Source organism: Chaetodon auriga, chromosome 2 (assembly GCF_051107435.1).
Source record: "Chaetodon auriga isolate fChaAug3 chromosome 2, fChaAug3.hap1, whole genome shotgun sequence".
In the NCBI taxonomy this organism is placed as follows: domain Eukaryota; kingdom Metazoa; phylum Chordata; class Actinopteri; order Chaetodontiformes; family Chaetodontidae; genus Chaetodon; species Chaetodon auriga.
The window spans coordinates 15,176,920-15,204,464 of record NC_135075.1 but is presented as its reverse complement, the minus strand read 5'-3'; the positions used below and the strand labels follow the sequence as shown (position 1 = coordinate 15,204,464).

Here is a 27,545-nt window from a genome sequence, read left to right as displayed (position 1 = left end):
TATTCTGGGTCAGGAAGCCTCAGGGGGGGAGAACGAGAAGCAGAGCAGGCCTGGCCTTTCTTTGGCCGCGCAGCACGCTGGTCTGTGTGTCACCCCGTCCCCGGTGTCTTCCCAAACAGCTCAAAGTGTGATCTGAAACGCTCGCCAGCTTCATCAGAGGCATCATCTGCATGTCAGCACAGACAAGATACGCTCATACAGGGAGTGCTACATGTGTAATGCTTCCATTTTTCTATTTACTGAGCTTTATCAGCAAGGACACAGTGACAGAAAGTCAATGACAGCCTGTTGTACTTTAATGTTTAGCCCACTTGCCATCTAGAGGACAGGAAGTGAATAAAGAGAAAACACAGACACAGACTGTTTCCATCATAGCCTCTTTACTTGATTTTAAAATAACACTGTTAGAAATTTAAACGTAATAATCATCAAGTACAGTACAAAGTCCAAGATCAGTGAGATGAGCGATTCATGGTTCAGTCCAGGGCAAAACAACCTGTGCACGACTGGATGTGACGTCGTTATACAAGGAGGAATTTACATTATGCTTGTTTTAGGTATTTAAGACGAAATTGGCAACAGTTTTCTCCATTAAAAACAAGTGTGTTAAGTAAGTTAAGTACAGTCGGTGAAGCTTATGGCCTCTATGATGAAAGTACACTCATATTTCTTCATTCCTTTTATATCAGTGCAAAATGCATAGAAACTATTTTTCCACTGGCAGGACCATCTCCAACAATACAGTACATGGCAAAGCGACAGTCACTTCTAGACATATAAAATTCCTCATTCTTTGATACAGCCTGTGCTTCAAAGTATTAGTCATAGAGAGGCATTTAATCCAGTGGAAGAACATATGTTGGAATGAAGGCATAACTAATTCATTTTTGAACTGAAGATCAAGCTATTCCACATTTGGGCATGTTTGAGGGAGGATTAAATTTGTTACAGTTTTTCAGCCTCCGTGGAAATGACAGTAAAATAGCTGTAGTTAAACTGTGTGTTTGCTCAGTTATTGAAATGTTTCATCTTTCTGTGCAGTTTTCCCAATGATTTGGAAGAGAGTTGCTGATCGGCTGCTGGGGGAAATACAGGTCACATCAATGTAATGTTCCACACTGGCAGGTATTTGGGCCAACACCTCTTGTGGTTCTCAGCGTCACACCTGCTGTCGCAGCAGGCAGGGGACGCTGGAGGTTGACAAAGTAGGTAATCGTGTCCCCTCTCAAAAGAACACCATGTCTTCTTTTATCCAGTCCAGCCAGGTAAGTTACAACTTGCAGACATAGTCAAATGTTATGTTTCATTCCCTGTGTGTCCGTCTTGGTTTCACAGTCTGTTTGAAGAAAAGGAAAGACAGCACACTATTTTTGGAAACCCACCTTTTCATCCTATAAAACGGTGGCTTCTTCCATGGCATTAACCCACCTGCATGAGGAGAGGGCAAAACAACATGAACTGCAGATGTGCTAAAGAGTAATTTTAGTCTGCTTCACCCCAAAACTACCAATTATGTGCCTGTCAGCATAACATACAGCTGCATTATTAACTGAGCTAAATTTTTACAGCTTGCTCCTCAATATGAAACATTATAGTATTTTGCCTAGAGGAATGATTTTTATTAACTTTTCTGTTTCATGAAACTCAGTCCACACATTACTGCGCAGAGAAAACACTGAAAGTCCAAATTTGGTGATGTCATATCCCACCCCCCTCTGAAGGTTTTTCTTTCTTTCTTGAAAGTAAAAAACTGTTTTTCTCAGTTTTCTCCCAGATAGCAGCAACTTATCAGTAGCAGCTCGGTGAGTCATTCATACTGGCAGAAATATCAGCTTAGGGTGAGCCTTGTTTCACTTCCATCAGCAAGACAGATAACCACACTACAGTAAGTAAGTGTCTTTGAATGGTCAATGTCTAAACATCTTGAACTTAGCTATCAGGTGGGTGTGCTTCTCACCTCTGGGCTGTGTGGTTGTCCACAGCTTTAAATGTATAGTACAAAGTGTTTTTGTGGTAAAGCTGGAAGATGTTGGCCTCCACCTCCTCTCCCTCCTGCTTGTCGGGTAGTTTCACTGTGAAGCCCAGCAGAGGTAAAGTCTCTGATGCTACTTTTTCCTGCAGACAGAAAAGTAATCAGCGGAACAGAAGTGGATTATAAGATACTGTGATGCAACTGGATATTTCAGCACTTTTAGTTATTTTTAGAGAACTGGTGGCTACAGACCTCACTGTCTAAGTGTGAATATGTGCTGTTCAGGTTAAAGGGGAGTGCATGTTTCCCCTCACCTCTTGGGCTCGGTAGGTGTAAAGCACCTTGTCTTTTAGGAGGAACCATAGTCTCTTCCAGCTCCTCTTGCTCTTCTTGCTGCGCTGTAGACTGCCGCTAATGGAGCCTTCCTCTGACACGGTCACCTGCACAAATAGGAGCAGGAAAGGACCAAAAAGTGGAAATGTTGTCTAGAAAACATTGCATAGCTTACATTCACATCATCAGTAAGTCGCAATGTGAAAGGCACGTGCTGCAGGTGTACCTGAGTGAAGGAGGCAGTGCCTTTCCGATGCCTCCAGATGTTAGGAGGATGAATGTTTTGGAACACAGCGGAGAGAGGACGACTGGAGCGGTTTGGACGGGGGCTGTTCTTACCTGACGGCGCAGATGCATCTCCCCCTGCAGAAATACACAAATGCTTTTTAACTACAGCAGAAAACAGGGACCAGACTGTAACACCCACACTAAGTGACAGCAGGTTGCTGTCTGAACTATACTGCAGCAGAGGCAACATCCTTATTTGTTGAATCATGGCGAGGATATGGATGGTTAGCAAAGGGAGCTACACAACAAATCAGCATTCAAGAAGTGTTTGTTTTCCACAAATGTGAAATGTTATTGGAAAGAATTACAGTTTTTAAAATAAGGACAATAAATTAAAAGTTTTCCTTAACTCATGAAAGTGACATGAAACTGTACATTACATGTATATTACACATACAGGAGTGTAATCTCTTCACACAAAGGTGCAACACACCGATCATCATACATTTCAGATGATCCTCCTTGTATACCAAATGTCCCTTGAACCTATAACATAACTGTGTAACTATTAAAGGTCCATCACTTCCTGCTTTTATTTCCACATATTTTACTTACTTTCCAAATGTGCTACTTAATCTATCTTCTGAGTATATTTCCTGTGAATAAACGTATTTTTCCACACTCAGCCCGCTCTGTCTGATTTCGGTCCATTGTAAGTGGGGCACTCCTCCTGTATTTAACCTAGCCTGATACTGGGTTCCCCACTGATATCAATTAGTGATGTAGTTAACTAGTTCGGGGTCTGAGTCAAACTGATTGATGCATCCTAAGAATGTACTCAAGCAGGGTTTTCCCACCTCTCTTCTTTAGCTCGTTGTAACAGTGATCGCACACTTTGGCCATGCGGTCTTTCATGTATTTCAGTGGATATCTGTTCCTGGAGCAGCTCCGACAAACAATCTGTGTCAAACAACATAAATTCACCACAGATTACATTACATACACATTAAAAAGCTCAGGAAACAGTAAGCACATTCAGGACCCTAAACACCACATTAAAGGCACAATTTGTTGTGTATCAAAGAAGACTGTGTTTTATCTCTGTGTGACTGACTCTTCCGCAGCCATGGCAGTGGTGTCTACGCAGTGTGAGGCTGAAATCTGAGGTGCAGTTCATGCACATCATCACTTGTGAGACTGGAACAAGTGTGGGAGCCTTCTCTCCCAGAGACAGGTGCAAACGATCTCTGGCCTGGAACAAACACAGAAAAGAACATGCTGCATCGCACTGCGGGGACTGATGATGGTAACTGATTAAATGAAAAATGATGTTCAGTAATAACTCGATCGATGAATACAGAGAAGCAGAGTTTGCTCACCTCTCCTGAGCAGCTGCTGAATGCTACAGATCCCCTGGTGTGATCAGTCACGGTGCGGCTTAGAGTGTAAAACCAGTCCTCTCTTTCAATGAAGGAACTGCAAAAAACACACACAACATCACGGCAACATTATTACTAAGATGTCAATCAGTAATTGAAGCCATTCTAAAGTCATAACACCAAATGTGTAAAACATCAGCTGCAGCAGTAAACATTTTACACATTTATGGTTTTAGAGGTTTGAAAATGAGCTATTATCCAAACAGGATTCAGTGCATCGACGCACCTTGCTGACAAAGTGATGGAGATGTCTGTTCCTTCAATCCTGAGTGCATTTTGGACATTTTCTATGATCGGTTTACTGACCTGCAAAATCAGTAAAATCACAAATTAAAAATCGGAAATACAAAAAGAGAAATAAAGGGCAAAGACATCCACTATGGGAAAACCATATTTTCCAATATCACATTTCTCTGTACACCGCAAACACATAAATCATTTAATTAGAAATGTTGTTTAATATTTTCATGGCTGTGGTTTTAATATGTGTTGCAAGAAGTAGTTCCAGCTTTTACTGCCAGTCAGCTAGTGGGGGATTATGAAAAGAACACAGTGCTAGAAACTAAAGGGACTGCGGCATTAGGCGACTTAATGAAAGACTCTGACCTTCAACCCAGTGAGTGGCAGAGTATTCTTCAGCCTGTATTTCCCATCCTGCTGAGGGTAAGTGTACAGCAGCACATCATTCATCTAACAACAGAAAGAGAAACCCCTCATTATTCACAGTCACTCCGCAGAACAGACAAATAGTTGCAGATCAGAGGACACGTTGAAAAGACGCATAAGATAAAATAAAATAAGATGAAATAGTCTGAATAGTCAGCTGCCCAGACTTCATTATTCATGTACATGCAGTGATTCTCCAGTAGGTGGCACTCAAAGCTAATACAAACACTCAGAAATCAAATGTTAAACACAAAACTTAAAGTCCCCCTCAATATAAAAATGTGCTTGAGCTTTGCAGTCCAGATTTAAATCTGTGTAAAGTTTGACACAAGAAGGTTGCTTTTGCATCATCTGCTGAGGGGACAAAGTTTCTCTGTGCTCAGCTTAAATCTGAAGACGTGTACCTACAAGCATGAGTATTGTGACATCACAACTAGTATGGGGGACGCTGCTATAGCATCAGTCACAGAAGAGGAGCAAAGAACGGCGCTGGGGGCTTTTCTCCATGGTAAACATGTTTTTGCTCATCTCCTGACTGGTCTCGACAAGATTGATCGACTGATTGATTGCAGTTAGTCCGTGATAGATGGTGATTCATCCAATCATCTGCCAAGTATTTTTGAAAGTGATTGCCCTTTTACACATAGTTTCAGCGCGAACTCGAGGAGTGGATGTCATTTTAAGAATTTTAAAATGATCATTCCCAGCACATCTAAAAACTCTTAGGAGGGGGGATTTACAAATTTTGAACACCATACCTTGAATCTTTATGATCATGCACAAGTGGGATACTTCAGTGTTGAGCTATCAAAGATGGTATCAAACTTGGATCATTAACCTCCGTATCTTTTTCCAGTGAATCAATTTACTCCCTGTCCACGTGTGTTTAACAGTTTTGCTGTGAGACTGGCAGCTCCTGCAGACTTGTTTTATCATGCTGTCTCCAACATTAATAATAGCTGATAACACGTGATCACCGCCTGGATGGCTAAACTGGCAGGGTAGAACATACGCAGCAATGATTACCAACATTCCTCCAGAAGAGACATTTACGAGCTGTTTTAGTGTCGATCCCGGACCACAAATTTCAAAAACACCACAGGGGGGGAAAGCAGCGCACTTTGACGATGCTCTATGGATAATCTGCGAAGGCGTTTAATTCTCTAATCTCTCTTGATTATAACATTTCTGGGCTCTCTCTACGTTAAGATTTCACAAACTGAATGTTTAGTGCAGTGTGTGCTCCGTCTCTGACTCTTTTCACACTTTCTCTTTCATGAAATAAATGACATTGTGTTAACCCGGCTGGGACAGGCAGTGAAAAATGACATTGTTACATACCTCATACATAACTTTACCAATTAGATCCTGCTCCCCTCCCTCTACATCCTGCTCCCTGTTTACTTTAGCATTAGCTTAGCTGAACGCACTGTATATTACAGGTGCTGAAGACGCATCAGACTAACATTTAGCTTACAGAACTGAAGCCATTAAAGTTCACAGGTGTACATGGATCCTTCAGTTTCTAAGGAGCTGTTATTGACCTTCCCTGTGCTGTCAGTAAAGAACTGGCTCAGGAAGTCAGCATTCAGAAACATCCTGCCAGGAAGCCCTGCTCTTAATAGCTCAGTCTGGACAGAGAAACAGACCAGACAGAAAATGCCTGACTCTACAGTTCACACAAAGATGTCTTAAAAACTCCCTGTAGTTACATGATGAAACAAATATAATGATTATAAAAAAAATAACACAGTACTCTATGACCACTGGGACATGTGTCTTTTGACTTAAATACAAGAAACAGGAAGCAGCGTTTACCAAAAACAGATGGCGGGGCTGTCGACTCTTCCTGCTGACCTTCATCAGGGTGCCCTCCTTTACAAAGACCTGATTAAAAAATACACAGTAACTTCACAAATCATGACACACAGAGGGCATCTGCAATAATTAATGTTGTTTTTAAAAGCGGCCTGGCTGGGGATTCCCGGCTGAATGATTGTGTAAAGGGCAATGCAGGCGTGGTGCAGGGCAGACAGGGTGGGCTGCCAATCGACAGACAGAAACAATGCTCTTATCAGAGTCCTACCCTGCCAGGCTGCAGCAGGTCCCGCTGGCCACGAACACTATACTCTATGTTAACCAGACGCAACAAGTTCTCCTGAGACACAAAGAGAGAAAAGAACAGAGAGACAGGGGGAAAATGAGACGCCAAAATAAGAGAAACAATGACAGAGCATTACCAGAAACTATTTTCATGACTCCATGTGTTTTTAGACAGAGTATCACCTGGATCGGGCAGGCATATCAAATATTGTTCTCTTTAAAGTAAGTCAGACTATTCAGAAATGTCATCGGTTAGCATGTGACTCTAACTACTGTACTAGCAGCCACCAAAAACAAGAGTCTCCAGCCATGCTAAGAGCTCTTTGAGGCTGTGCTTAGACACCACAGTGCTTTGAGCCAAATGCTACATCAGCATGCTAACAGACTCACAATGACAATGCTGACATGCTGGTGTTCAGATGGTAGAGTCCCCATCTCAGGACACAGTAGAGCTCAGTCTGAAAACTGTAAATGTGTAAGATGTAGAATGTGAGTTTAAATTGGAAAAAAAAGGAAAATTTGAGTTTGGTTTCCTGAATGTAGACTCAACCTTAAGTAAAGAGTATGATTTATAATCACATTGATATCATTTTGATTATTTGTTTGGGTGAACCTGCTCTCATATTTCTTCTTCAGTGTACATTTAGTTGAATCTGTGCTGTGAAAAGTATCGCTACATTTACCCAGGAAGCAGTTCACTTTCCATCCTAAACAATCTGTTTAGGCCCTAAATGTGGATGACTAGGCAGGGAATGTCTTAAAGTTTTCATGAATTTACAGAATTAGACCAAACCAGACATTTCTGACAGACACAACCACTATTGATGGAATTCCTAATCTGAGGGATCCTATAGATATGTGTTTTAATGCCTGTGTGTTCAGTACTGACCGAGGTTTAGGCTGAAAATAAGATATCCAATTCTGGATGCAAAAGTTTGTCTACACATGACACTTACCCCATGTTTTAAGCTGTCATTTGCTTGATCTGCAATGTCAGACACTACCACCACAGCAGCTGTATGGGACAAACACAGAGAGAGGAATCAGGAAAGACACTTCATGCTCAGAAGTGAACACATCCATTATGAATATTTATAACTGATGAGATGAGTCTTTGTTCTCTGTAGATGTAGAAAGTCACCAAACATAAAACTCAAAATGAGTCACGGGCCCGGACATGTCTCCAAGCCAGGACTGGGGGGGCTCCCTTATCGGAGATAAGAGATAGTGTTGGTGCAACTGGCCTTCTCATGAATTACACATTACAGTTTTCAAACAGAGGAGAGTTGAAATGACTGCCTGGTGGGTTTCCAGCATGAACAAAAAGAATCTAAATTGGCTCTCTCATGGCCATCTCTCCATGGCAGATGAGAGGGAATAAATTCCCTGTAAACACAGAGCAGCAAACACAGGCTGGTAAGGCTCTCCTGTGACTAACAGAGAGAGCAGCCTCTGCCCACACTGGGTCTGCTCTTTGTTTATAGTACCTTGGGTGTCTTCATATTCCTTGGAATCAGGGGAGAGGTTGTTCAGATAATCTGTAAGAGGAGTGAGAGCAAATGAATGCAACCACTATGAGTGAAATAATAGATTTTTACTCAGTAAAGATCCCAAATCATGTCCTTTACAGGAGACTCACCGGTGAGGAGCATTCGGTACTGAGCCACACGCACAATGACCTGCAGGAGCCGATGCTTCAGAGACACGTTCTCCCCTGCTGGACTCTGCTGCTGAGACAAACAAACCAAATTCAGCATTTTCCCTGTATTATTGCTGCTCGTTAGGGCCAGATGTACTGTATAAATCCAGGTGAACTTTGGCCAAACAACATGACAGATTAATCACGACAGTCAAGGGATCCTGCTGAATGTTTAAAAAAAAGACTTTGTCAAAGAAAATTAAAGCTGTGCTGAGAAACAAATTATATACAACAACATTGGACCTTTGAGTGGAACCACCAGCAACATTTTAAGTGTGAACAAGAGCCAGTGACACAGACTGCTTCAGCACAATGCCTTGTAAGATAATGTATGTTTGTTTCTGTGTGTGCAATAATCACATTCTTAATAATCAACAATCTGTCTTTCACACACACGTTCAAAGCAAAAATAAAAGTAATATTTAACCCAGTGCTTTTGGTTTTTGGTCCTTCAACAGATTTAATTTAAAAGCATGAAAAACTATTCTGTCAGTGGTTTCCTATTCAAAAAGTCAAAGTTACAAAGTCATAATGATGAAAGGCAAACAGAAAAAAAGAGCTTACGGCACTGACATAAACACATAACGTGCTTAGGAGAATCTAAGGACTTTGAAACATGGGTGCTCTTAAATCAGACAGAGAAAACTGCCCAGCTCTGCAAAGACTTCTCCTCCGTGGTCTATAAACTGGAGGGAAAATATTGAAAACTCCTTCGTCCATGGCTGGATAATATCTGATTGTAAATTAAAAAGTGGAAAGTGAACAGATGCTGCATCTCCCCCTGGAACTGTCAAGCATACCATCACACCCTGCTCTTTTATACTGTACGTTTCATATTCCAGATTTAATAGAGTCTCTGGCTGACTGGTTTGAAAAACGCTGTCTTGTGTCTGGTCATTTAACTGAGGCTAATTATAACTCCTCACTAATGTGCATTGTTTGGATATGTTGTGCAGCTCAGAAAAGCTGCTGGGAAATACTACCAACGTAAATTTTAAGATTCCCCTGTTTTTAAAGAGAAGTTCAATGGTTGTTCTGAGTGGCTATGGCAGTCTATGTCTATGCAGTTGTTGCTTTAAACTGAATTATTACTGCCTTTTGCTTGAGCCATTTAAAAGTTTGCATCTTTTACTTTTACTTACAAGGCTCTCTCACACTGACTGACACACATAGGCAAATACCAGACAGATCTTTGCTACCATAAAACATCCACTTCTACTTTGTCATTGCACATAAGAAACACACACAAACACAAACTGAACTCTAATGATCAGATGTGTGAGGTTTGATTTTAAATGTCTTTTAAATATTGATTTTCATAGATTGCTTTATGTGTGTGTTTACATTTAGAGATCACTGTAGGTCTCACCTCAAACTGACTAACAATGGCTGCAAAGGCAGGTGAAGTTCGGCAGCTTTCCTCCAGCAGGCTCATATTTCGGTCGTAGTGGCCGATATAAGTGGTAAAAACCAGGAACTCTGCTTTTCTGGACAGGAAGATGTCTGCAATCTTCTGGCTCTCCTCCCTGAATGAAGAAACAGAGGTGAGTGAATGGCGGAGAAGCAGCATGCACCAGCCCTCAGATTAAATGAAATGCTTTCCGAGCTGCTTCAATGAGTGCACTCGGTGGAGGAAGAGGGATAAGTATGGAAGATAATTCCATTCTAGTCATAGCATATGCACATGCAGCGTGAACAGCATCCAGCGGCGCACACATCTCACCAGTGTCGGATTTGATTCTCCAGCTCGCTGAGGATTCTGCGGTGCAGAGTGTAAACATCAGGCAGCTCATTGAGAATCTCTCGAAGCCTCTCTTCGTTCAACACGGGTTCCCCCTCGTCCCCAACTGCTGCCCCCACCGCTTCCCGAAAGTCCTGGCACACGGAGGTGGAGGAATGGTTATCTTTCATACTTCATGTGCAAAATCTTACTAAACTTACATTTTCACTATAAATTCTCCATTTCTCCCCTGTTTTTCCTTCCACCCTTCTGCAATAATATAAAAAGATAATATCTGACAGCAGGGCGTACATGAGCTATTACATCAAGAAAGCTCATCACTGATAAGCATGCTGCAGCAGTGGCGGTTTAATCCACACCAGAGGGATTAAGTATAGGAAGGGGAGTGAGAGGGCAACACTTGTTCCTCCCTCATTATCACTGCTGAGGTGCCCTTGAGCAAGGCACAAATGCCCTAACTGCCCTGATGGAGCTGCTCAGTGTCCAGACTGCGTTTGTAGTGTGCAGCTTTTAGCGGTGAATGTGAATGTGAGTGGAACAAATGTTCCAGGAAATGAGCATTCACGGTTAAATAAAGAACAGACCCACAGTGAAAACAGAATTTAATAAAAGTTAATTTGCTTAAGATAGCACATAAGCATACAAAGATGTTTATATTGGAGAGGATTGAAAAAATAAAATGTAAACCAGAGGTATGGAACATGACCCGCCTTTCTTAAATTTGTAACTCTGCAGCTCTGCTCTGAGAATTATAGTGCAATAGTCATTTGAAGGAGAATAGAGATCACATCACTTACTTCCTGGAGGAGCTTGAGGGCTTTCACATGTCTGAGGACAGAGAAATAAATACACAATTAAACAGGAAAGTGAAGGGAACCTGATTAGTTTTAACAGATAAGCAGAGATGTTTGATGGGAGCAATTAGTTCACATGTAACTTACAATCTCTCCGTATCCACCAGCTCTTTCACGATGTAAAAGGCTCTGGATCGGCCGTCAGGCTGCAGACAATCATATTAATTACTTGTAAAAAGCCCAGGGTTAGGAAGAGCTAAAGCATTTTGGCAGCAGTTCAACAAATATAGCTGGCAAATTCCCTCTCCACATCGTCTCCAAGCGGCAATCAAATTCTAAATAATGAGGACAGCCTTGTAGTAGCCCATTAACCTCCATTAACCCACATTAAAATCTTGGCTTGTGAGGGCAATTGTGCAATTGCCCAAGGTGAAAAAAGGTTCACTTTGTTATATTTTGTTTTCATCCGTTCTTCAAATAAGTCATTATTTCTGCCCATTTGTTCAAATGTGACACCTTTGCTTACACAGTGACAGCAAAAAACATAACAAATTGCATCACTTTTTCATTGATTGATGGGTACAGTCCTAGAAGATAGGGGAAAAAGACTGAACAACAATATCAAATAACAGTTGATGAAGTTTGATTTACTGAAAACCCATAAAGGATATGTACTATTTCACAATAGGAATTAAAAATTCCTAAAACATATTGCAGAATTGCTTTGTGCAGAATATTCAGAACTAACCTGTCTGTCATAATTACTGTCTGCACCTCCCTCTTCCTCCTCTGAGGTACGTCCGTGGTCTTCCTCACCCACCGTCTCTCCCCTGACATCACCCTCTGAAACGGTCTGTGGAGCGACAGCCACCGAACACACGTTGTAGGCTTCTGTATAGGCACTGGTGAGAAACAGGGGGTACTGTGGTGAATTATAGCCTACACACAGTGCATGCATACAATAAATTATGTGAACACAGGCACATAACTGAGTGAGTGACTCCTGACAAACAAAGTCAAACTGGCATGTCAAACATCAAATACATCCATTATGATAGCTGGTCTCGTGGCGGTTCCCAGGCTTTTCAGCTAGTGGCCCTCTAATCACTAGTTAAGGCCTTAGTGTGGACATGTTTGGGGAGCGTTTTCTCATTTTAAAAGAATAGTTTGATATTTTTTGTAAATACTTTTTGAGCTCTCTTATCAAGAGTTACAGCAAAAAGGAAATTATAATTTTTCACGTTTGGCTTTTGTGTGGATTAGACAGAGGAGATACATCATATGTGGTTTAGTGAGCTTCATGGTGCTAGTTCGCAGATTTTGCTTGGACAGAGCCAGTCTAGCTGTGTCCCGGTTTCCAGACTTCATGCTAAGCTAAGATAAACGTCTATAGGCTGTAGCTTCATATTTACTGTATGTAATATAGATCTTCTCGTCTCTGCCAGAAAGCGAATACCTGTATTTCCCAAATGCCCAACTACACCTTTAATGTTTTCTAAGGGCCCCGAAGATGTTTAAGTATTCAGTATTTCTAAGGAAAAAATGTATAATGAGAGAAGCATTATAAAAAAACTAACTTTATGCAAGAGAAATATACTGCATGTTCTTACTGCTTAATCATCTTTTGACCCCTCGGTGGGGTGTCAAAGCCCAGGCTGGGAACCACTGGTCTAGTATGTAAAGTAGCATTTCAGTTTTTGCTATAAACTGCATGGTTTTTAACCACAACTTTGACTCAGTGGTCTTATAATATGAACAGTGTTCAGTCCCCAAACCTTCATTCATGTGAGAGTAAATCAGATGAATTTCATTTAACCGTCCAAACCATCTTTACGGTCCTTTATGGTCGTCTACGTTGAAATATATCGCTATAATAAACATATTCAGCGTTAGAAGCAAATGTGAATAGATAAAACATTGCAGGTCTAGAGAAACCAATAAACTGATCCTGAAGGCCCTGCAGTGACAACTGTACCCAACCAGGGACGCATGTCGGTGTTTTATACTACAAGATTCTCTTCTGCAGGGAGCCCAAATGAATATGCTAATGGCTGCAGCTCAGTGGGGAGTGTAAGCTATGCAAATAAAAACACGTCCTTAAGTTACAGTAGTGATGCAGTAGTCCTCTATGTGACCAATTGCCTTGCCAGTGTTCCTGCCATGTTTCACTCCAAGCACCAGTGGAGTTAACCCCACTGAGATGCAAATTGCCTACATATGACCAACATATGTGAGCAGTTCAGATCTCTGCATCACACACATTAGAGCTGCATGGCCCATTACTGCTCAAGGGATCAAACTTTGGATGAGATACCGGGGGGTGTTTGAACCACAAATTACATGCACAGTTTCTATATTAGGCTTTTATATCACTCCCACAGAAACTACCTCTGTCACCTCTCACGGTCCTGCTACGTTGTGTGACGGCTCAAGGCAAAATCTATGGAGATAAATTACAGAGGGAGATAAGAAATAGCCATTTTCTTCTCGCCTCGGGTTCATTGGTGAGCCTTTTAGCTCCACTGATAGAAATGATGGGGCAAAGACGCCAATGATCTCCAAACTATAATGTGTTAATATTGCCCCTTCAGGCTACTGCAAAACTAACCGCCTAAACCAGTGACTCTGCTGTCCATCCGGATATCTCTTTGCTGTGATTACTGGTGCTGCATTCACTGAGAGCTCAAAGTGTGGAAAATGACAATCATACTGCTGTCTTTATTTAATACTAGCATAGTGAGCTCAGGCTCTCACATGGAGCCATGCTAACTTTTGAGACTGTGTATTTTGTGGTGGAAAAGCAATTATATAAAAAAGACTTTGATAATGAAACCTAGTGCTAAATGAAATATTTAACTTTGTAGTGTTACCTGCCCTAATTAGCAGTAGTACAGTATTAGTAGCAGTAGAGAGAACATTCAGTGTTGTTGACTCTAGGCCATGGTTACATGCTATGGAATACAAATGAAAGAGGTAATAGAATGATGACAAAACATGGCACCAGTTTGCATATAGTATATAACTTTTGCCTTATCTGACTGTAATAAGACTATTTTTAGCAGACATTAATAGTTTAGCAGAGCGGACCTGGTGACTAATCTCCCCATTGATTAATCCCCTTGATTAATTGATTTATCCTTTGGTCTACAGACTGGCTAAAAAATGTGAAAAATGTCCATCACAGTTTTCTTAAGCCCAGAATGACATTAAAGTTGTTTGCTTTGATATACGATTAGAATCCTTTATTCATCCCACAGCGGGAAAATCTGCACATAAACAAAGAAAATCTGAAAACTATAGTACAATTGTGCTCACTGTGTAGCCTACTCAGGCTGATATTTACCCATCGATATTCAGCAGAACAAGTGTACTATTAAGCTGTGTGATAGGATCAATTAAATACCCATTTACACTTCATAAATGAAAAAAAAAATTCACACATTTTCTGATAGTGGAAGATGACAGGATCTAATTTGATGTTAACCCCCCCCCCCCATGTTAAACTCACTCACTTGAGAAAAGACTAATAGGGGACTTAATTGTCTTGCTGTTGTGACTGAAACTACAGCAGAGCGAAGTAGAGGAAAAAATGAAGATTGAGTATTTACTTATTTATTTATTGAATTGTATTCTAACCTTTTTGAGTACTTCAGGAATTACAAAACATCAAGTTTTAAAATCAAGCCAAACGTTTCTCCTCCACCTAACAAAAATGTGTATTTTAATGCCTTTGCCATACAGTTTTTTTGCACACATGACCACAATGTTGAGAGGGGACCGTTGCAGTGCACAACTGCTGACTGCAGAACACACTGAGATTTTATCTCAGCCTGTTGTTCCTGACTAGGTAGAGAAGAGCAACGACTCCACAATGCTCTGACTATTAATCATTCTAAGCGGCCTGTATGATATGGCACAGCCAACAGGAATGCAGGGGGGATGGGCTAATGTCAGCACAGCAGGGTTGATCATACCAACAAACACCACCACAGCAGGGAGACGAGGGGCTCTACCTACAGCATCAACACAAGAACCTCTTCTTATCCCTAAAAAGATGATTTATGAATGAAACCAGCCTGTTTTCACTTACAGCAGATCTGAGGAGACCACCCTCATTCCCACCACCTCTATCTCCAGCGTTTCCTTCCCTACCATCCAACATGCCCCAACAACACACAGACCCATCACAGCTTAGTACATCTCATTGCATAGCAAGAGGGAAGCTAGTGCACAGTCCTCCCTACTGTGCCACTGATCACCACATCCATGTCTGCTGTGACCGCAGCATCAGGGGACTCAACATAATAAATTCTCCTCCCCTGGGGCATTGTTAAACCCTCATAGTGGTCGAGCAGTAATAAAAAAGACTTGTGCTCAGTGTAAACGATGTCAAAGATCACTGATATTATGTCTAGCACGATCAATCTGCATTCAGTTGGCTGGTCCATCATGTTGGTCCAAATCATCTCAACAACTATTGAATGGATTCTGTACAGAAGATGTGGCTTTGGTGATACCAAGACTTTTTCTCTAGCACCATCATCAGGACAAAATTAAAACTTTTCCAGTACTTCATGACAAATTACCTGCAAAAGTAATGACATTCCCATCAGCCTCAGAGGCACTATGTGTTTATGGCTGAACAGCAATTATAATAACACACTATTCTAAGATGGTAACCATTATTTCTGCTAAACATCAGCATGTTAGCATTATCACTTTGAGCATTTAGCTCAAGTACAACCTCACATAGCTGCGAGCATGGCTGTAGACTCTTGGGGTTTTGTTTACATACCTCTCTGTTTCCTGCTCAGGTGACTGAGTTTTACTCTTGAACCCAGGGAGGCTGCTCATGTCTACATAACCGTCAGTCTCGTTGGCAGAGGACAGCACCCGACTGGGACGATCAAAGAAGTCTGTGAATGGCGCCTGTCGGACAGGCCTCCGCTGTGGAACCTGAAGGTTCTCGTAATCCGAGCTGATGGCAGGGACATTCTCGTAGTCTGAGGTATCTGTGTTGGGGAAGGATATGGAACGAGGCTTGGTCAGGGGAAGAGGAATGAAAGGTACCCGGGAACGGTCCTCAAAGGACTCCACCCGGACAACACTGCGATTGAGGAAGGCCATGGAGCTCCCTGGTCTTTTATTGTCCCTGTAGAACAAGAATTTTGAGGCAGGTTCAGGTGAAACATGAAATTTGCTAACAGAGCGGGAGTTTAGCTGTGGAGAACTACTTATGCTGTGTCTATCTACATCCAGCAGTCTGCTGGGCGTGTGGTGGCTGGATTCTGCTGATGGTTTGAAGGAGGACAGGTTGACATCCACCACAGGCTTGCTGTCTGTTTTCCGTCTAAATTTAAGCATCAGGAAACGCTTAATGGAGGATTTCTTTTTCCTGTTTTTCTCTGACGAGTCTCCTTCAATGAAAAGTGAAGGGGAACTCTTTGTGATGGGTCTCTTGGTGATGTAGGCCAGCTCAAACGGAGGAGGGATATCCACGACAGACGTTGGAGTGGACAGGCCACTGGATGACAGAGGTGAGCACCGGGAGAAGCTTCCAGATGAACAAATGGCACCTCCCTGTCTTGGGGATCCTTCCCTGTAGCTGTAGACACCCAGAGACGTATCCTGTCCCTCCATGGAGAGGGAGCGCGGATACAGGGACAAATAGTGGGGTTTGGCATAGCTCTTGCGCAGCATTGAGTTTAACATGGGGCTGCTGCTCAGCGCAGGTTGTCCAAATCCCCTCATGTAGGGGCTCTGAACAAACTGCATTCCCTTCTCAGTCACAGTGTTATTAATGCGGTGTGACAGTGAGCGGGAGCGCACCTCTGCTGACCTCTTATGAAAAGGAAAAACATTTTCATTCTCCGAGCTGTGCCCTGGCTCCTCGTAGACATGCTCATCACTGATGTCCTGCTCCGTGTCAGTGGAGTCCTCCAGAAACGGCACTATGTGACCCTCCAGGTCTTCATCATCACTGAAGACATCTGAGTCGTTTGGGGAGAGCAGCTGGCTTTCCGAGAGAGAAGATGTCAGCGAGGTGTCGGGGTCCGTTGGCACGGAGATGGACACCAGCCTGAGCCTCGGCTGGCAGTCCAGATGATTCAGCAAGGCCTCCGCTGTCTGAGCTTTGGGTTCTTCCATTTTCGTCGTCCATTTCTGAAATGTTCTTCCATCACTGCCGTGGCAGCTGTACCCATTGTTACCAATCTCTACGTAATCCTCAGAGGAATGTCCATTTTCTGCTGTTTCCTTATGTTTCCCTGCTGATACTCCACTGCTGTTCGTGGACAAAAGTTTCTGTGGTGTGAGCGGACTCTCTGGTAGTCCATGAGCTGTGTTATTCCTTGGCATCATCTCTCTATTAATAATGTCCTCTGAAGAGACATAATGAGGCTCATGAGCTGGATCATCCTCCACAGTAATATGTCTCTTAGTTGTATCATAGACCTGTTTGTGGTTTTCAGGAACAAAGTCATAAAAACTAATGTTCTGCAGGTTTTCACCCTTTTCCTTCGTTTTATGGGCACATCTAAACTTCAGGATGCTACACGTGATGCCACAATCAGGAGCAGATTCCTCTTCTTTCTCCTCTCCATCTGTTAGGAAAACTTGCGTGTCTTTGTCATTGATGAGGAGACGCGGATCGTCTGTGAGAGACTCAGTTAAATCATCTGCTGTACACTCGCCTGTGTCATCGTCCCCGACGCGGAGCTTCTTCTTCATGTGTCGATTTTCAGCAGAATAGCAACCTGCCTCCTCATCAATGCTATTAACAGAAATGTCTCCCACTGACAGGCCATCTGTGTCAGCCAGCGCCTCGCCGGCATCACAACCTTCAGCATCCATGTCCTCCGTCATGTCTGTGTCAACCATCTCCACCAACTCCTCAGAGTCAACTGTGAGTCCGGCATCACTGACCCACAGTGTTTCCAGGGAGTCCACCTCCTCCGTTAGAGCGCTGTCAGTTAACCTCCAGTCCTCGTCCATCTTCTGAATCACGTCTTCTTCCTCTTCCTTTTCCTCCTCTGTCACCTCTCCATCCTCCACCCCCCGTGACACATTCTCAACATCTTTTTGTGGTGATTTGAGGATGTAGGCGTTCAATTGTTTCTCTGCTGGCAACCTGTCTGCAATCACTTTGTTTAGGCCGAACTCTGCCTCGTGCTCTTCATCAACCTCGCCATCGGAAGTTAGTAGGCTGCCATTGACGCAGCCTCCCTGGTTGCCATTAAGTTCTGGTGTGACTTTAGGTTTTGGGGCTATAGAAGGTTTGGGACCCCTGGCTGCAGACATGAGAGGGGAGTGCAGCTTCAGGCTGGCGTGACAAACAAACCTTGGCTTTGGAGCAACAGAGGGCTTGGTGCAGTCTGAAAGAACAACAGGAAAAGGAAACTGTAAGATTATGCGCTTTAAAATAGCTTACAGGTCATTTGTATTGTGTCCCTGACCTAAAACTGCACAGATATTCTAGATATTGTCATGTGGTCACAGATTGACCATTTTCTCCACAAAATGTATACAGTATTCATTAGAAAACTAATCTGGCAACATATGTAATGTCAGTTAGTTTTCTTCCAGAAAGAGCAACCCAAACTAAAAATCTGGTAATAAAAGGACACAATAATGGACTTTAAATGAGCAGTGTTCGCTGTTACATCCTTTGAGAAAGAACACAAAATAATCTAAGGGATTTCCCTGACTCATTTCCCGTGATTCAAGAGAAACACCTCTCAGGCTGCCTTCACTGCTTTGAGAATAATACTTTAGAGGCAGCAGAGGACAGTGACAAAAAAGCAACACGTGTAATTAATGTGGCCCATATTCAATACATTTAACTCATTCAAAACATAAATCACTTTCAACAAGATAAATTAGGCTCTTTTTTGGTATGAGGTGTGAATATCTACCTCCAAACTTTATTTTATAAAAAAAAAAAAAAAAACTTTATTCTGTTTAAAAAATAATGGGCAGCAGACCTGGATGACTGCAAGGCTGGCTGAGAACTCCAAATGATTTACACTCAAACGAGCTCCAGTTGTATTAAATCACTTTGAAATCTCTTGACTCTCAGAAAGGTATAAAGTGAATAATTTGCCAACATTACACTGCCCTCAGCTCTGCCATAAGAAACTCTACGTTAAACACACTTGACATCCTGTGCCACCGCTGGAGTCTCCGTGCATTCACAGGGTTGTACAAAAAAGTCAAAAATAACTTATATACGCTCTGTATATATATATACGACACAGTGAAATATAAGCTTTGAAGAGCAGCGATTCTCCCTTGCCCCTTACAATGAATCATCTCACCTGTGTTCATTTTGGCGAATTGGCCGTCTCCAACATCTCGTCCACGGAAGCACCTTCGATACGCACAGTTTTCAAAAGCATGAGAAAAGAAAAGAAAAAATAAGAAAACAAGAAAACAGAGCCAAACTCAAGTTGAACTGTCCGAACAGAGGGTGAGTGAGCCGGACTGAACACAGCTCTATCTGATCTTCCTCTGAGAGGGAAACGCTGCTCAGCTGATCGCTTGTGCGTCCAACAGCGCGCAGGACGCGACTGGAATCCAAATGGAGAGAAAGCTGGATCCGCGCTCACCATCACACCGCCCTCCAGGATCCGTCCAACGCCCGCAGCAGCTTCAGGTCCACTGAAGTGCTGGAAACGTTAACATCAGGTTGAAATATAAGTCATTACAGCAACAAAATGTTAGGACTGCAAAGGATGCGATGTGGATTTGACGGTGGTAAAGTGAGTTAAAGACCTGTCATATTTCAGCCAAATGTCTAACAAAACCTGCCAATAAGAAGGTTTCTTGATTATAAACCAAACTACATGCAAACCGAACTTTGGTGACAGAATATAATAGAAATAATGTTGCCTTTTACGAAGGATTTATTAGTTGTAATCGATTTATTGCTGGTAGATTAATGTGTACGGATGCTTTATAGATTAGTCATAAGCCTACAATTACAAGTACAAGTACAATTTTGGGGTTGCCAGTTTGTGAAAGGCGACTGACCAGCAACATTTAAAAACTGTAGACTTGCTTGATAAGTGATCAGACCCATCACTTGGTGTTAAGTTGAAGCACCTTTGGCAGCAATGACAGTCTCAAGACAAATGATGTTTTGGGTCATTATTATGAAATGTAAACCTTTGCTGCAGCCTGAGGTCATGATGATGATGAGTACGATGCTGCCACCACTGGGTTGGACTGTAGGGATGGTATTAATGAGGTGATGCTCAGCACCTGGTTTCCTCCACACATGCTGCTGATAATAGTGGCCTAAGAATTCAATCTTCAGTTCATCCAACCATTGTTCAACATGGTGTGAAAGTCGTTCACGTGCCTTTTGACAAACTCCAGCAGGCTATCATGTGCCTTTTTAGTGAGGAATGGCTTCAGTCTGGCCACTCAACCACAAAGGCCTGACTGGTGGAGTGCTGCACTGAAGGTTGTCCTTCTGTAAGGTTCACCCATCTCCATAAAGGACCTCTGGATCTCATTCATAGTGACCATTGGCTTCTTGGTTACGTGTCTGACCAAAACTCTCCATCCATGATTGCTCAGTTTGGCTGGGTGAGCAGATCTGGGAACACTGATGGAGGCTACCGTGCTCTTGGGCATTTTCAGTGCCGCAGAAGTGTTCTTCCCCAGATCTGTGAAATCATAGCTTCTCCTCATGCTTTTCACAGTTAACTTTTTGAAGTTTGGATCAAGTGATGATCAGGTGAAGAAAATACAGATCCCAGTTGTTTCTGCATGATATTATCATAAAGCACCATTTCTCTATATTACTGATCACGTCTCTTTAAAATATAGCTGTGATCTTAAACCAGCTCTCTTTTATTGATAAACCAGCCTTGTTTTCCCTGCACTATCTGACGGTCTGATTGGTGTACAACAGGCTCGTTTCTGCATAACAGGAAACTGCTCTCCCTGTTTCCTGCACAACCCAACTTCACATCCTTATGCTCACATTTAACCCCTCTGTGAATTCACTGTGACTCACTGGCGGTGAAGTCAGGGAAGCTATTTTTACTCTTGAATTGTGGTCAGCTGGTGAAGATTTATTGTACTCTAAAAAATGTCTGTGCTGTGTATCACAGATTGAGTGGCAACAATCAGGAACATGACAACGGGGAGTGGCTCTGATGGGGGTCAGTAGGAAGGAAAAAAAGGGAGCCAGGTCCTGGTTGTTTTGACTGCAAACCCAACACACAGCAACATGTAAATGGACTAACCTCACACCTTTTTCAGGCCATGAAACATGAGCGTGATTAGATGTGATCCCGGTATTACGTATATATGACAAACTGCTTGAAGACAGGGTAATCCCGGCCTAACAGTCCAGGGAAGTGTGAGTCTTCCTGGGAAAGTGACGCTCTCTCAGGCACCATGCTGAGGCTTTCTGTGTTGATGTGTCTATGCAGGACAATGGTGAACAGGCTCTCCTTATATTCTTGTGTATCACACTGTAAAGTCAAAAATCAACCCACAGCTACAAAGGAAAATCTAGGTACATTGGTCCAAAGCTACTGGCACATGATTGTGAATATTCTGTCTATGATGGGCTTCCTAAAACTTAACTGTATCAGTTAATGGGTCACACTGTCGCTGTCTGTCTTACATGACCAACTGTCTAGAAATTGTGTTTATTAAACAATAATTTGCATTCATATTTAAGTTGTGCTGACAAATGTAATTGCTGCCTGGATTATGTTTAGAGTTAAGGTTTGTTTGACTGAATGAAACATTACATTTTACGAACCACGCTGGAGTCGCAGTGAGGCGGTCAGGGTGGATGGCGGACAAACAAAATACAGGACTGAGACTCCAGGGTCCAGGTTTCATGTGCAGTCTGTGTTTAGGCAACAAAAGCACTTTGGTTGAGGTAAGGGAATGATCGCGATGGCTGCTGACTTTTTCCGTATTAAAATAGACCGTTATCTTTCCCTAACATTAAAAAAGTGCCGTCAGTGCCCAAACAAAATGTTTGCAATTTGCCAGGTTGTTAATCAACAGCATTTCCTCTTTATGTTTACACAAAACATAATTATAATGAACACACAGCTCTAACTAATCAGTTTAAACAATAATAAACCACAGTATTTCTTTCAGCATGCTGCTCTTGAGACTGTGCACACTATGTCACTAACAGACTGTTTGGCTCATTGAAAAGCTCATGTAATGCACCTTTGACCACATAATTGTGCAATAATTGTGTTTTCATAATGAGTCAATAAAGGGGAGGAAGGTGGGCCCTGTAGTCTGCAGCGTGAGAGAATAATGACAGATCTCCCCTCTCCAAACACAAACACAATAAAAATGGTTAACGCATACTGGCGTTACGCTGACATTATAAAGAAATCCAATGTAAAGAACAGAACAAACATTGTGATCTCCTTCACTGCGACTTCCTCTGCAGCCTATCTGTGGCTCTCCTTTTCGAAAAAAGACACACCTGTAGTTTTTACCTTACTCAAGCAGGAGATAATTGCACATTTGTTGGGGACTACTGTCAGCTGTGGATGAATACACAGTTGTGCTAGAGTGAGTATTAACAGTACGGGACAGTTAGGGTTGTTTTATTGCTGGTTTTGGTCTCATTAATGGGACTTGTCAATAAGAAAAATATAAAATATCTCCAGACTTTTAAAGTTTTGAGTATTTCTTCTTAATATAACTACTGGAACAGAGCAGAAGTATTTCGAAAGCTAATTATTATAATCTGCTGCACTGGGATGCAATGGATTGTGCCCTCAAATTAAAATCAATCTGTGTATTTATTGATTAGGAGCTCAACACTAAATCAATAAACTGTCATTTATCTATGTGGAGATTCAGGTCAGACATGTATACAGCCATGACATATTGGATGTGGACAGTAACAGCATTGAACAATGTCAATATTTTTTCTGCAATAGATTTGAAAAACAATGTGAACCCTGAGGTGCATCTCCGTCTTTGTGTCTCCTGTTTGCGTCAGGCGAGGAAAGAGTGCGTCTCCTCCTCTCTCCTGCTCTGAGGTGAAACAATAAGGCTGGGGCTTAAAAAAGGAACTCCATCTTGATATACTCCTTCCTGCCACTGTTTTCAGGTCTTTCAGCAAAGCTTGAGCACGGAGGGCGTAGTCACCAAGCTTTATGGATAATTCCAGTTATTTTCAACCTGGGCCTCATTGTCCTAATTTTTGACAATATCCCGGGTTTGTAAGGTTTTAAAAAAAAAATCAGTGCTTGCTTCACTTTGTGTGTCCAGTTGACAGGAAGCGCCAAATTTAATCTGACTAAGTTTTGGTCTCTTTTATCTTGTAATATATCAAAAGCAAAAAAAAAAAGTCCAAAAACACAAGAAGGCTAATTTAATATTTTTTTCTTCCTCAAAACATATCTGTGTAAATAGTCTAAATTCTATATTTTTATCAATACAAAAGGAAGTGGCTGTAAGTGTAAGGCCATGTTCTCTCACAAAACACATGAGCCATAACATAAAGCAGAAAAAACACAGGAGCACATTTGTGTATCCTTGGAAAGTATTGTTGACTTGTCTTCGGCAACACTGAATCCTGCAAACTGAACCAATAGGACGCAGGAACAAACTCTTGTGTCACGGCTGTCTAATTTTAGGTTCCCTTCACATCATGACAAGGAAGAAAACACAGCTGGAGGATTGTTTTTGTTCTTCTGTGAGAACTTTCTGACAAGTGCACAATGGGATATGTTCTGACAAAGGAGAGCTGTAAAAATAAGATATATGACGTACAGAAAAATGTGAAAACTATTATCATATCTTTGTAGACTTTTGTTTCTTGCTGTGTTTCATTTCACATACAAACTTCTGTATGACCACTGTTTACCCTGAATAATAAACTGGACTCACTTGTGGAGCACAGGGAGAAAAGCTGCTGCAGAACTGTAGCTAATGGGGATCCTGATAACTCAAATAAACTAAAACAATAAACTGAATATGAGGAAACAGTGTTTGTATCATAATTTAATCCTGATTAGCTTTACATTTTCTTCAATACATTGTCGGCACACATACATGTACATTCAGTATTTGTACACTGGTTTTGACATTAAATATGCTAAAGAAATTCAATAGTATTATGCACATCGAAGCACTTGCTGAGATTTATTCATTGGCTTTGACGGTCAGTAAATTAATCACTGTTGATTTAAGTGGCAGCCATTACCTGAGACTGAACGATGCATCCATCAGGTTGTCGTCATGGGAAGCAATAATGACCATATTTATGTGAGCACAGATCACACATCACCGTAAAACCGCACTGGATTAACTTGAACTGGTCCTCTGTCGTGGGTGTTATGTGTGTCCTCAATAACTTGTCAGTGTGTGTATTTGTATGGAAAAGACAGGTTTAACTTTTCAGGCAATGGAGCTGAATTTAACACAAGAATGTCAGACAGTCCCTTCACTGACTACAAATAAAGTTCCCTGAAGCTTTCGTTGTATCCATAAATATGCATTCTACTCTCACTTGTCTGTGCTTGCTGTGTGTATAAAATCAGATGTTTACTTTGCTTTGGTAAAGTGCCATTTCAGTTGCATTAATAATGAAGAGAAATGCAGGGGGGATAGAGTCTGTGTTTTTTAGAGGCAACATTAATCTTCTACTGAAGGACACATTGAGATGCAAGTAGCCCCTTAACAGCCCCTGCATCTAACAATCAATACTGGCCATGTGACACTGGAGCGAGCAAGAGTGACACTGGTGCTGCCAAGAAACACTGCCTCCTCCCTTTAGAGCATCTAATCTAGGCAAAGTCACTGACAGACACATTTCACCATCAAATTTACCTCAGTGGCCTGATCTGACAACACTGAGCACATTTTAAACTGTCACTTACCATTCAGCTGCTGCCTCTTCCTCACGCGTTGCTCACAAATCTACCTCAAATGAAGTCTGACAGATTGATGAAGATGTTGTAAACACATGCTCACTGATTTGATAGAGCAAACTGGAGCATGAAATAGAAATTCAACCAGGAAATCCACTGATATTTAATAGATATTAGCAGGTTGCTTTAAGAGCATTGCTCCAGTCTCAAGCTTTGAATTTTATTTAAAAAAAAAAAAAAAAAAAAACATCATCAGGGGATGATCTAATAAATATCAGGTGTGCCAGCTAATTACATCAATTAGGCAGATAGTGTCACAGGGTTACACAGTTTGGAAGAACAATCAAAACAACATATATCAACACTATTACACAAAACAACTTCAGCTCCTCATAAGCAACATAGTGAACTCAAACATCTGATTCATGTTAAGAAACTTGACACCTGGAAGAAACTCACGATAAAGACAGAACACAGAAATAACTCAAATGAAAGTAAATTCTAATATCTACAAACAGATATCTGCTATGAATGTAGAATGTGTAGGCAGAGATGGGATTTTGGTACCTGAAGCGTCTGAGTAGTATTGATCAATCATGGTTGCGCGGGCTTTGGGTGCATGCAGGTAAACAGTCCGCGTGGGAGCAAAGGAGGCCAAAATGCCGTCGTCTGATGACGATTTAACTTTTACATTCAGTCATTTGTAGATATCAAGTTGTTAATCGGACTGTAAAAAATGACCAGCACACAGAGGAGGAAATCTTGTGGTGGATATTAGTTATTATTTAACAAATGTCGGAATTTAACCCTGAAAAACTCAGCTTTGATTGACAGTGGCACGGCGACATAGAGCGCTGAAGTGAAACTGAATTTCTGAGTTGTAAAATTGTAATGCTGTTAACTAAAAATCGAGTTTTCCCGCCTTACTCTCACCACAGAGAGACCTCAACTCATTCAAAGCTCTGCAGCTCAGCTTTTAACCAGAACCTCAAGAAGAGAGCACATTAGTCCAGTTTTAGTTTTAGCTGCTCTGCACTGGCTTCCTGTAACATTCAGAATTGATTTTAAGGTTTTCCTCCTTGTACACAAAGCCCTTAATGGGCTAGGACCAAGCTATATTGCCAAGTCCCTTGTTCACTATTTGCCTTGAAGAACACTGTGATCGTCTACTGCTAGTTTATTGGAGGTTCCCAACAACAGGGAAAGAAAATCGGGATGCAGCCTTTGTCTGCAATAAGAGCAGGATAGAGAGACCTGAACAGTGCTGAAGTTTTTAGACAGCAGAGATTAGTAGCTATTAAGCTAATGGAACAGAGGCTTGCAATGTGACATCAGGACTTCGGCTCTCTAGAAGCAAACAACCCTGGCTCCACTTACAAAGGTAGATGCTTTCAGAAAGTATGCACAAATTTGCCATTTTCTACATAATATCCTGTCCAGAGACAGTGCTTTACAAAGGCGTTACTTTACCAAATATACTGTATAACCACAGTATGAAGCAGCCCAGGGTGAACTGCAGGTAGGGAGCATGCTGGGTGGTTTGGAGCAGGCAGAGAGTGAGAGTGGACTGCCAATGAGTCCACAGTCCCTTCCTGCCTTTTTCACTCCCTTTCTCCCTTTCACACAAGCGGAATTTATGAGGCCATTACGAGTGTGCATGCAGTGTCAACAGTGTCCAGCTAATATCTTTATCCAACACCATGAGGAGCTGGTGGGGGGTGGGGTGGGGGGGGCTGTCGGACAACACATACACTGCCCAGGAGACAAACTGCCCTCCCAGCTCACGGTTCAGCTGAACACAAACGTAAACACTTAAGACATTTAACATGCCTCAGCGTTTCAAACACATTTGCTTGCTTCTTTAAGGTAGACAGCAACTTAAATCATGAATTCAGCCCAGGCCCTCACTTATTATGAACAAATCTGTTCATGTAAGGAGGAAGCTGAAACCTGGTCAGATGCCCACAGGACTAAAGTCAATGCACTGCAGAAATACAGTCAGGTGTGTGTTAAGTATTGCTGGGTGTCTTTTAGTGCTACACAAAATGTGTCCATTTGGAGTATTGAACTGTGACGTACTGAAAGCTGGCATCAAATGTCTGGACAGATTTGTAATGTTGTTTGCTTTTTTTTTTTTTTATCAAATAGTTCCACATTTTAAGAAATAAATTACAAGTGATTCTATAAAATCTCTTATTTTCAACAACTTTCATGAGAACATCAGAAAAAGTGATGCATAACTCATTTAGACTTTCTGACTTCCCTGCCATGTCTGTGGCTCGACTGGTTCCTCTGAAGACATAAATCTTTAATAGCAGGTCACAAATACAATAGTTTTTTGTTTGTTTGTTTTTTTAATAGAAAAAGCAAATTCATTCCTAAAACACCTGGGAAATGTAGTTTTTAAAAAGCATCACCCAAACAGGAGCAGTCACTGCATTTGTTGTCGACTATTTCCAGCTGCAGATTTATACACATTTGGTAATCTAGTGAATATTTACAGCAGCTGGGACGAAAAGTAATTCTTGGGGCGCCAAGTTCCACCAAAGAGACAGCTCTCCTCTAAACTTCTCGGATGGTTTCATTTAAATAATTGTTTGAGGCACAAAAATTGTAAGTATATCAGTCACGGGGGCCATTTTTCTATGTAATCAGTACTTTCACTTTTGATACTGTAAGTATATTTTAATGAT

At 41.8% G+C, this 27,545-nt stretch overlaps 1 protein-coding gene across 2 annotated transcripts; it reads right to left on the bottom strand.

Moving 5' to 3' along the window:
• Window positions 1-366: 366 nt before the first annotated feature.
• fgd5b (FYVE, RhoGEF and PH domain containing 5b) lies at window positions 367-19,474 on the bottom strand. 2 transcript variants are annotated; one of them, XM_076759635.1, is made up of 21 exons: window positions 19,291-19,474; window positions 15,771-18,348; window positions 11,724-11,877; window positions 11,123-11,181; window positions 10,979-11,009; window positions 10,164-10,315; window positions 9,810-9,966; window positions 8,381-8,468; window positions 8,229-8,279; window positions 7,698-7,756; window positions 6,725-6,796; window positions 6,457-6,525; window positions 4,579-4,662; window positions 4,199-4,278; window positions 3,913-4,009; window positions 3,648-3,785; window positions 3,391-3,493; window positions 2,532-2,668; window positions 2,287-2,412; window positions 1,958-2,115; window positions 367-1,428 (listed from the first exon to the last, which is right to left on the bottom strand). In XM_076759635.1, exons 1-21 carry the CDS (start codon window positions 19,298-19,300, stop codon window positions 1,392-1,394), a joined length of 4,440 nt encoding a protein of 1,479 aa, XP_076615750.1. In that variant the 5' UTR covers window positions 19,301-19,474; the 3' UTR covers window positions 367-1,391. The 2 variants fall into 2 exon arrangements, with proteins under 2 accessions (XP_076615750.1, XP_076615759.1); XM_076759644.1 differs by having other exon boundaries at window positions 2,314-2,412.
• Between the last annotated feature and the right edge of the window lie 8,071 nt (window positions 19,475-27,545).

Excerpts from the sequence above, each read along its gene's own strand:
- fgd5b (XM_076759635.1), bottom strand. Across the intron at positions 8,469-9,809 it reads CCATTGTTAGTCAGTTTGAG|CAGAGTCCAGCAGGGGAGAA; the intron begins GTGAGACCTACA and ends TTGTCTCAGCAG. Across the intron at positions 2,669-3,390 it reads CAACGAGCTAAAGAAGAGAG|GGGGAGATGCATCTGCGCCG; the intron begins GTGGGAAAACCC and ends GTATTTCTGCAG.